Below are 10,937 nucleotides of genomic sequence, written 5' to 3'. Positions count from 1 at the left end.
CCGCCCCCACCCCAGTCTGACCTATCACCCTCACCTTGACCTCTTTCCACCTATCACATTTCCGACGCCCCTCCCCCAAGTCCCTCCTCCCTACCTTTTATCTTAGCCTGCTGGACAAACTTTCCTCATTCCTGAAGAAGGGCTTATGCCCGAAACCTCGATTCTCCTGTTCCCTGGATGCTGCCTGACCTACTGCGCTTTTCCAGCAACACATTTTCAGCTACAGGAGCAATTAGCCAACACTTACAATGGAGCTGCATCAGCACATTATTTAAATGAGCCACAACACACTGCAGCACCCAGGAACTCTGAGATGCCGATGAAAAACACCTATACAACGTATTCAAGACTAACGGGCACCCAATAAGCACAGTCCGCCGATTCTTACACAATAAACCTAAGTAAGACACAAGACGCCCAAAGACTCTAGCCACACTACTATATACATCAGAGACACCTCAGAGATGACGACCAGAATACTCCGGCCCCTTGGCATCATGGTAGCCCACAAACCTACCAACACACTGAAACAGCTCCTGATGAATCTAAAGGACCCTGTACCAACAACCAGCAGAACAAATGTCATTTACAAAATAACCCTGTAAGGACTGCAACAAACACTGCATCGGACAGACAGGCAGGAAACTAGCCACCAGGATACACAAACACCAACTGGCCATCAAAAGACATGACCAGCCATCACTAGTATCCTTACACACAAATAATGAAGGACACCAGTTCGACTGGGACAATACATCCATCCTGGGACAGGCTGAACAAAGACACACGGGAATTCCTAGAGGCCTGGTATTCAAACCAGAACTCCATTAACAAACACATTGATTTGGACCCCATCTACCAACCTCTCAGAAAAAGAACCGGAAGTGATATCAGCCACCACAACAGACCAAGACACATAAATAGAAAGCAGGACAGTGCACCAACGCTTCAACAGAGGCTCACTGATGGTGTTACCTAGTATGGTAAAGAAACGTCTGAGAACAAATCTACCAGCTCAGTGAGCAAACTTACAACCTGAACCTGAACCTGAGCTACAAATCTTCACAAACGTTGCATTGTAATTTATAGATTGGCCTCATTGTTACAAGCAGGTTAACCAATCTTTGAACAATTTCAGAGTTGAATGAACCTCCAGAGATTAGTTTAGAGTTTACAGACTCACCTTCGCTTTATATATTTGTAAAGTGCCCCTAGCTCAGAGAAGGACAAGCCAAAGTACATTTCAGGGGGCAGAGAACAAAAGAAGCAAGAGAAGGGAAACCAAAAATGAATTCAGTAAGTGCAGCAAATGACAGGAATGAGGAGCAAGACAGAGGGATTTAGAGTCGTAGAGTCATACCTCAAGGACATAATCCCAAACTAAACTAGTCCCACCTGCCTGCTCCTGGCCCATATCCCTTCAAACCCTTTCCTATTTATCCAAATATCACATTGCAACTGTGCCCGCATCCAGCACTTCCTCAAGACGTTCATTCCCAACACAAACCACCCTCTGTGTAAAATGTTTGCCCCTCATGACTTTTTAAATCTCTCTCCTCTCACCTTAAAAATGTGTCCCCGAGATTTGAAATCCCCTGTGCTAGGGAATGTATACTACCATTAATGACCTATCACTAACCCTCTCTATACCCCTCTTTATTTTTAATCCTCCACAAGGTCACTTCTTAACCTTCTGCGCTCCAGTGAAAAAAGGTCCCAGCCTATCCAGCCTTTCTTTATAACTCAAACACGGCAACATCTAGCAATTCTCTTCAGAACCTTCTCCAGCTTAATAATATCCTTCCTATAACTGTGTGACCAGAAGACAGTTCTGTCTTAAAGGGCAACTTTTGAGTTAGAGGAAGAGAGAAATGAGGCATAACCAAAAAGGATCGATGGGTGTCAAAGGGGGAAATCTGCTGAGAAAGGTTAGGACAAGAGTTTGAAGGGTATTAAGAATAGAGGGAGAATCTTGTGACTCAGTTCCTTGGGGCATATAGCATGAAGGGAGAGCACGTTTTTATGAAAAATGTGGGAAGCGAACTTTAACTAGGAAGTGAGGGTGGGAGGGTACTGTAAATAAGTTGCCATTTGTTGTACAGCGCAGTATCAGAACACTGAATCTCTGAAGCACAACTCTGAAAGAAATGGTTTGTGTTGACTGACCTGCCTTCCCTACCAATGTTAGGAAATATTTTATAAGAAAACAATGGCTCAGTGGTTAGCACTGCTGCCTCGCAGCGCCAGGGTCCCGGGTTCAATTCCAGCCCCGGGTGACTGTCTGTGTGGAGTTTGCACATCCTCCCTGTGTCTGCATGGGTTTCCTCTGGGTGCTCTGGTTTCCTCCCACATTGCAAAGATGTGCAGGTCAGGTGAAATGGCCATGCTAAATTGCCCATAGTATTAAGTGCATCATTCAGAGGGAAATGGGTCTGGGTGGGTTACTCTTCAGAGGATCGGTGTGGACTTGTTGGGCTGAAGGGCCTGTTTCCACACTGTAGGGAATCTAATCATAGAAAACAAACTTAAATTGGGCACCGTGATTAGGAAGCTGCCCAATTTTGGATCCAACACAAGGGGAAATCCCACATTAGTTGTGCCTTGAAGTGACAGCCACCAGCTGTTTCTGGGCTGAGACAGTGAGAGATACCATCAACAGGTCATTCACTTTTTATTTCTAAAGCATACATTATTCATTAAAATAAATCTCTATATTTATACGTTGTCAAAAAATGCTGTTGGGTTCTATACAGGAGGGTAAAAAGTAAAGATTTGAGTCTGAGACATCAGGAGGGTCCAATAACAGAACAGACCTCCATTTAACTTCAGCAGGAAGAGCTCAGACTGTGGTCTTTCCCAACTCGAACTGAGAGGGGGTGTCTGTGGTCCCCCCAGTATCAGGCGCAGTCTGATCACTGTAGACAAGCAGGGAGTAGAAGTTGAAGATGCATCTTCCTGGCTGCGCCTGACTATAGCGGGGAGGTGGGGGGGTTACGGAAAACTGAGGAGAAATTGGGTCTCCATCGCATTGAGACAGGCGAGACGGTGCGGACGATCCGGGACTCGCGGTGTCCTGCCCGCTGGATGGATGCGGAACCGAGGGTGGACGGCACTGGTTCTCGGTTGGAATGAATGAATGTCGCTGGCGGGGAGACGCGGGGTAACATGACGAAAGGACAAATCGGAGAATGTAACCTGGTAGGTTGGTCTCCTTACTTCCTCCTCTCGGTCGAAATGTATCACACAGCATCTTGGAGCCAGTAAAAGTCTCAATCAGTCAACCGACAGCTCAATGCCCCCTCCCCCTTTCAGATATAAAACACCCAGTGTTTACAATTCACTGCATCGCCTCCACCCACACCGCGCCCCATTCCCTAACTGAGGGAGTTTGGGATCTAACAGTGACCAGAAATGCCCCGAATGTGTCTTGTTGCTGCCTTCTAACTCTTGCCTCCTCTCCCCCCCCCCCCCCGCCTCAGGTCATTCAGGATTTGAACATTCAGGTCGCTCTCTTCAGGGAACTGGTCATCTCCATCGGCAATGGTTCCTGTGATAGCCCGGCCGTCCGCAAGGAGATCCGGGATGTCAGGGCCACGTGCAAAGCTCTGGCCAAGCAATCCCATCAGGTCTGCTCCCCCCTGTACAGGTAAGCCCAACCCAACACAAATCCTACATCCCACCCAGGGGCGTTAGTGGAGCCAGGGGCTGTTTCTGTTCTGTAATCAGGTCAGCCAGGAGGACCTCATGGAATGAGTCCCCTGATTGGGACAGTTAATCAGAGAGCCCTGGCTGACACATAAGAACAGGAGTTTTGAGCCAAAATAGCTCAGTGTCAATAAAGGGTGACTTGGTGATGGGATACCAGCCTCTGTGGAGTTATTTCAGTGGCTATGAGAGGAAGGCATGCTCCTGAAGAACTTCGCTCACAACCATTGTCTGAGATGGGGTAAGCAATTCTGGCACCATGCTGTTATTTGGGAAGTTTGGCTCATTTGGTCCTGACTTTGAAGACTGGGCCCAGTATGTGGAAAGAATGTGTTCGTTTTGCTGGGCAGATGAAAAGCAAAGAGTAATTCCCCTGAGAGCTTGTGGATCCGCAGCTTTTTTTTCAGTTCTAAGGAGCCTAACTTTCTCTCCCTAAGGCACAAAATAATAAAACCTTTCGTGAGTTGATGGATTTAGTTAAGGAATATTTTGACCCCAAGCCTCTCCTGATTCTGAGATGCTATTGGTTTCACTTGGCAGTTCAAGAATCATGGGTATCTGTATTGGGATTTTTGACTAGGCTATGATAACATGTGACTTTGGTTTAACCCTTAATGAGATACTGAGAGAATCATTTAGTATGTGGGATTAATTATGTGACCTACTAGCAGAAGTCCAACCTGACTTCAAACAGGCACTACAACTGGCTTTATCATTGGAAAATGTAGCAAGTGGAGCATAAGAGTTGCAAAATATTCCAGTAGAAGTGAACACCCTCGCTAGCCTGATTGAGCTTGGGGAACAGCACTTGACTAAAGTGAATTGCATAGTCTCACTCAGGACATATCCTGAACAGAAGGACTCTAGGTCAGCCCACAGCAAAACCCCAAAACAAAGCCAAGCCTTGGTCAAACAGTTAACATTTTCTTCAGGATCCAGGCCAGCAAACCATTGCCATTACTGCCAGTATGTGAACTCAAGACAGCAAAAGAGTTCCACTAGATCCAAATTGAGTAAGAGAACTCATAGGCTGGTATCCAGGATAGTGCACACCCTGGAAAGTCCACTTACAGCTGGCTTGGAACAGTTAAATTGCTTAGCAACATCCAAATCAGAACAAAATCAAAAGAGATATCCGGTTAAATGGTCACCCAGTTCTAAAGGAGATCAGTACTGGCGCAGAACCAGTCTTTAACAAAATTCGCTCTGGATTTCAATCCTTCGGTTTGCACAAGACCTTGGCTAGACTGAGAACCTGTACTGAGGAATCTTTACAGATTAAGGGAGCAACTTCAGTTCCAATCTCTTTTGAAAAGCAGCTGGTTCAGTTACTACTGATTGTGCCCATGCTTGATGGGGAAAAATTGGTTGAGAAGGATTCCCTGAGATTGGCTTGACATTTTTTGGTTAGAAAATGATTTCCTGAGTGAAATCCTAATTAGATACCCAGAAGCACTTCAGGAAAGTCTTGGTGCTATCAAAGGAGCCAAGGCCACCTTACATGTTGACCAGGAAGCAATTCCATGACTCTGCAATTCCTTGATTCAACAATTGCATGATTCTGAAAGGCCTGCCCAGTGCCATTTGCCTTTCAGGCAAAAGTAGAGACAGAAATCAGGAGGCTGGAAAGTGAAGGAATCATCAAACCAGTCCCATTTGCGAAATGGGCAGCACTGATTGTATTGATTGTGAAGCCCGATGAGTCAGTTTGTCTTTGTGGGGATCTTAAACAAACAGTAAAATACTTTTGCAGCTGGATAAATAACCAATCTCTTGCCTAGAGGATTTATATGCAAAGCTGGCAGGGGGGCTGACATGAGCTATGCATGTCTGCAATTGCAGTTCGATGAGAATTCCCAGAAGTATATTACAATTAATACCCATAAGGATTTGTATGAATATGTGAGTCTGCCATTTGGAGTATCATCAGCCTGTGCAATTTTTCAACGGACGATGGAGAACATATTACAAGCTCTACGCCAGATCGGCATTTATCTAGATGATATGCTAATAACAGGGAAGACCAATAAGAAGCACTTAGAGAACCTGGACATAGTCCTTAGACATTTCTCCCTGGCAGGCGGACGCTTTAGAAGTGAAAATGTGCGTTCTAGGCACCTCAGGTGACCTACTTGGGCTTGACAAGAGTCGACAAGACTGGGTTACATAAGTTGGAAGATAAGGAGAGGGCAATCAAAGGTGCCTTGGCTCCCATGTCTGTATCAGAGCTTAGGTCTTTCCTTTGGCTGGTGAACTGTTATGGAAAGTTCAAACACAACCCGGTCTTCATCCTGGCAGCTCTCCATCAATGTTTTGAAAAGATTTGGAAATATTTGCGTAGCCAAGTCATAGATTTCAGGGAAGTGATGAAACAGCTATCATCCACTAAAATGTTGGCACACTATGATCCCAAGCGAGATCTGGTGATGCCTCCCCATACGACATCAGGGCAGTTTTAGCTCATAGGTGGCCCAAAGGAGAGGAACATCCAATAGTGTATGCATTCAAGACTTTGGTTAATGACAACACAAAATGCCCAGATAGAGAAGAAATATTTGGCGGTCATATTTGGAGAAGGTGAGGATTGCAGATGCTGGAGATCAGAGTGAAAAAGTGTGGTGCTCGAAAAGCACAGCTGGTCAGGCAGCATCAGAGGAGCAGGGGAATTGACATTCCACCAATACCTTTACGGATGTAAATCTGTAATAATAATAGATCACAAATCCTGCCAGGTCAACGTGAAGAGTTAAACATTACACAACACCAGGTTATAGTCCAACAGGTTTATTTGGAAGTACAACTTTTTGAAATACTGCTCCTCGAAAGTGAGTGCTTCCAATTAAACCTGTTGGACTATAACCTGGTGTTGTGTGATTTTTAACTTTGTCCACCCCAGTCCAATACCTCCCCATCATAACTTAAAGAGGACCAGGCAGTGCTTCAGGTCAAATTCAGGGATGGGCTCTGATTCTAAGTGCGTATAGAAGCTGGAACACCGTCCGGGAGGCCATGTAGCAAATGCGGATGCATTGAGCTGCCTTCCACTGGCAGATACACCACCGTTGGTTCTGTCATGGGGGAGTCCATAATGTTTTTAAATTTTGTGGACACACTTCCCGTCACAGCTGACAATATCAGACCTGGTTTAAGCAAAATTGAAACAGTTGATGGTGATAGGGGAAGCCAAAGGCCCATTACAACCAGAATTGAAATCTTTTTAAACCTGGAGAGACTAGATCACGGTAGAGCACGGCTTATTATTATGGAGAGCAAGAGTGATTGTCCTTAGCAAAGGTCACCACCAGATACTTGCTGAACTCCTCCAGGCATTTCCAACATGAAGATATTGATGAGAATTATACAAGTGGTTTGAGATGTGGCTCTTATTTGAGAGGTGTAATAGTTGTCAACAATGGAAAAATAAACTGTTTAATATTTTAAAAAAATAATGTATGTTTAGGTGAACTTTTCTTTGGTCATCTGAAGTTTTACTCAGTGCAAGTAGGACTTTTGTTTGGTAATTTTGGTGATCCAGTTTAAATGGTCATGATTTCCAAAGCACAGTCTAAGCAGTTTCCTTCAAAAGCTGTGTTTTACCTGCAGGTAAGGAAAAGTTACACAAATCAGATGGAAAAGGCCTCTGGGTTTTCAGTGTTTAACTGTTACATTCATGACATACCTCACTTTAGATCATAGAATCAAAATGTTATAGAGTCACATAGCACAGAAACAAGCCCTTCGGTCCAACCAGTCCATGCTGAACATAATCCCAAACTAAGCAAGTCTCATCTGCCTACTCCTGGCCATATCCTTCCAAACCTTTCCTATTCACATACGTATCTAAATATATTTTAAACCTTGTAATTGTATCCACGTCCACCACTTCTCCAGGAAGTTCATTCTAAACATGAACTTTGACATATGTAAAAAAATTGCCCCTCATGTCTTTTTAAAATCTTTCTCCTCTCACCTTAAAAATGTGGCCCCAGACTTGAAATACCCCCTCCTAGGGAAAGGACAACTACCATTAACTCTATCTATATCCCTCATTACTTTATATATTATTTTCTATAAGGTCACCTCTCAACATCCTACACCCCATTGAAAAAAGTCCCAACCTATCCAGCCTTTCTTTATAACTCAAACTTTCTATATGTGGCAACATCCTGGTAAATCTCTTCTGAACTCTTAGAGTTTTTGGTTTAAATATGCATTCATAGAATGTGGACAAACATTTCTTGCCCATTGTAGTTAAGAGTCAGTCCCAATGCTATGGATCTGGAGTCACATATAGGCCAGACCAGGTAAGAATGGCAGTTTCCTTCCTGAAAATGATATCAATGAGGCAGATGGAATTTTCCAACAATAGGCAATAGATTTACACACTCCATTATACTCTTAATACCAGATTTTTATTGAATTCACATTTCACCACTGACGTGATGGAATTTTGAACCTGCTCCCCAGAACATTACCTAGGTCTCTAGACTAACAGTTTAGTGATAATTTCATTATGCCATCGCCACCTCAATTTCATTTGATTTTCACAGAATCACAGAATTGTTACAGTACAGAAGGAGCCCATTCAGTCATCATGTCTCCATGGGCTTTTCTAATGAGCATTTCCGCTAGGGCATTGTTGTATTTTGATATTTCGATTCTCCCAAATACAGAGATATCTTAATCCCGCCGTAATTTGTCTAAGTACAACAAAATTGTTTTTTTACTACCAAAGGTACATGCCATTGTGCATCTGTGCAGTACTAGGAATTGTTAATAATAATTTTTGACTTGAATTATCTGGCAGCTATCAGTTGTTTTGGGCAACATTTTTACTATGGCTCACCAGAAGCCTTATCTAAAGACCATTCTACTTGGAAGACTTTAAATGTTCTATCACAATCCTGGATTACAGACTTTTAAAAAAAATGTAATTGGGTAACTATAGTACCTCCTGGCAGGATTGTAATAGTGATACAGGTAAGTATTTCTGATAAATGCAAGAAATGAATCAGACCAAGTGCTGGAAAATGGATTTGAACAGATGAATGTTTAATAATGATGTGGACACAATAGGCTGAAGGCTCCTGCCTGTGCTGTAAATACTCTAAACTTACATTGATATAGCACCAATCGTATGTGGGTTATCACAAGTATTTAATTGTCTATGAAGTACCTTAAGTATAGTGACTGTTCTTTGACACTGGTAGTTTTCCAATTACCTCTACTCTTAGCTAAGCAAGGAGGGAAGAGTCTCAAATTTATGTCAGCCAGAGTGAGAACTGAACCTGCAATGTTGGCATTATCCTGGATCACCCATTAGGCAGCAACAAATAAGGTAAGTGACTAGATCATGTATATGATTGGCATTGGATAATTGAAGTGCAGAAATAGCTCAGAATCTTGTTTATTGACAGAGATAAATTAATTTGAAGTGAGTGTCTAGATTTCAGTGAAGTGGACTGTTAAAGTGGATTAATATAGGTATAATTCCTGACAGCAGCTCAATAAACTGCTGGGAGGAAAAATAGAGGAACAACAGAATCAATAGGACAGTGAAAGAAAATTTTGATTCCTGCAATGTTGAGGTTCAGTTATACAATCAATCATTTGTTGGCATTGTCAAATCCAACTAACACAACAGAATCTTTTTACCATTGGATTCTCTGCCACAGTATCTGGTCCTTGACATGCTTAAACAAATTCAGATTAGTTTAAATGCTCCACATAAAAGTTACACAAGAATGAAATATTGTGGATGCTGGAAGCCCAAAATAAAAACACAAGAACATTGTGAAATCATCAGAGGACGAGAGTGTTGAAGCTTCAGGATAATGGCTTTTCTGATTGAAGAAAGAAAGGTCATCAACCCAAAATATTGCCTTTGTTTCTCTCTCCATGGATGCTGCCTAATCATCTGAATAATGATTAGTTTGCAGTGCTTAAAAGGAATATTTGCTGATGTTCTTCCTATCCTGCTAGTAACATTGCTGCAGACATAACAGCAAATTGCTCTTCCCATCACGGAAACTGGGGTGATCTGTCTATACTGCAGATCTCACTGAAACCATCACCCACAATTATGCAATTACTATGTAATGTCTAACACTGGGTTCTGTAGGCAGGATGTAAAACAACTGAAAGGTTGCTTTTCTCCACCTTAACTCTAAGTCAGCAGGCTGGTTAGCTCAGTTGGCTAGTGTATAGTTCAGAATAGCACTGGTTTGATTCCTGTTCCAACTGAGATAGACTTGGGACCCTGCCTCCTCAATTTGTTCCTGAGAGTGGAGGCAGTGGCAACCAGCAGTGAAGAAACTAGTTCAGGATGAAGCATCAGCAATGACTTGCTTTTATGTTGCTTGTCAAGTTTATTCTGGAGACAGCATGAGAATGAGTGGATTGGTGCTTTCATTAATAATAATTCCCCTGTTGTGGTATTTACATTAAAAGTCTGAATATTCTGTCTTTTTCTGGGTCCTACATGCAAATGTACCCAAATGATACATTTGAACAGCTTGTTTAAACTGTCAGAACACACATCTGGAGCAGGTTGGACTTAAACCCAAGCCTCTGGCTCAAAGGTAGGGACACTACCACTGGATCACATGAGCCCTCAAATACACACACAGAATGAGGGAGCTGGACCTTACTTTGGAACAGGAGTTAGTTATCCCTATTCTTTCTGAAATCCCAGAATTATTCCTGACATCCTCCCAGCTGGTTCCACCTCTTGCCTTGTGTGTTTCTGTTTAGCTTTAACCATCTTTCCACAGATGTATTTATTCTATTTGCACTAACAACCAGCCAGAGCCTAAAATAGCATGTACTTTCTTGTGCATCACGAGTGGAAACACAGTAATCAACACAGTTAATTTCAAAGTAAAACCTTCAGAAAATGAAGTTTAAAGTAGTGTAAAAAGTGGATAAGTTAACATGATTAAGTCTAAGCTGAAAATGTGTTGCTGGAAAAGCGCAGCAGGTCTGGCAGCATCCAAGGAACAGGAGAATTGACGTTTCAGGCATGAGCCCTTCTTCAGGAATGAAGAAATTGTGCCAAGCAGGCTAAGATAAAAGGTAGGGAGGAGGGACTTGGGGGAGGGGCGTTGGAAATGCGATAGGTGGAAGGAGGTAAAGGTGACGGTGATAGGCCGGAGTGGGGGTGGGGGCGGAGAGGTCAGGAAGAAGATTGCAGGTTAGGAAGGTGGTGCTGAGTTCAAGGGTTGGGACTGAGA

General features: G+C 43.1%; 1 protein-coding gene across 1 annotated transcript in view; it reads left to right on the top strand.

The window, feature by feature from the left end:
* The first annotated feature begins 2,619 nt into the window (after positions 1–2,619).
* LOC122541004 (regulator of G-protein signaling 7-binding protein-like) overlaps positions 2,620–10,937 on the top strand; it is a 34,459-nt gene continuing 26,141 nt past the window's right edge. Inside the window, exons 1-2 of the mRNA XM_043677427.1 lie at positions 2,620–3,198; positions 3,480–3,646. Coding sequence (XP_043533362.1) covers positions 3,133–3,198; positions 3,480–3,646 — 233 coding nt within the window. The 5' untranslated portion in view covers positions 2,620–3,132. The remainder of the gene's footprint in view (positions 3,199–3,479; positions 3,647–10,937) is intronic.

This window comes from Chiloscyllium plagiosum, chromosome 36 (genome assembly GCF_004010195.1).
Source record: "Chiloscyllium plagiosum isolate BGI_BamShark_2017 chromosome 36, ASM401019v2, whole genome shotgun sequence".
NCBI lineage: Eukaryota > Metazoa > Chordata > Chondrichthyes > Orectolobiformes > Hemiscylliidae > Chiloscyllium > Chiloscyllium plagiosum.
This window is presented reverse-complemented; position numbering and strand designations above follow the sequence as displayed.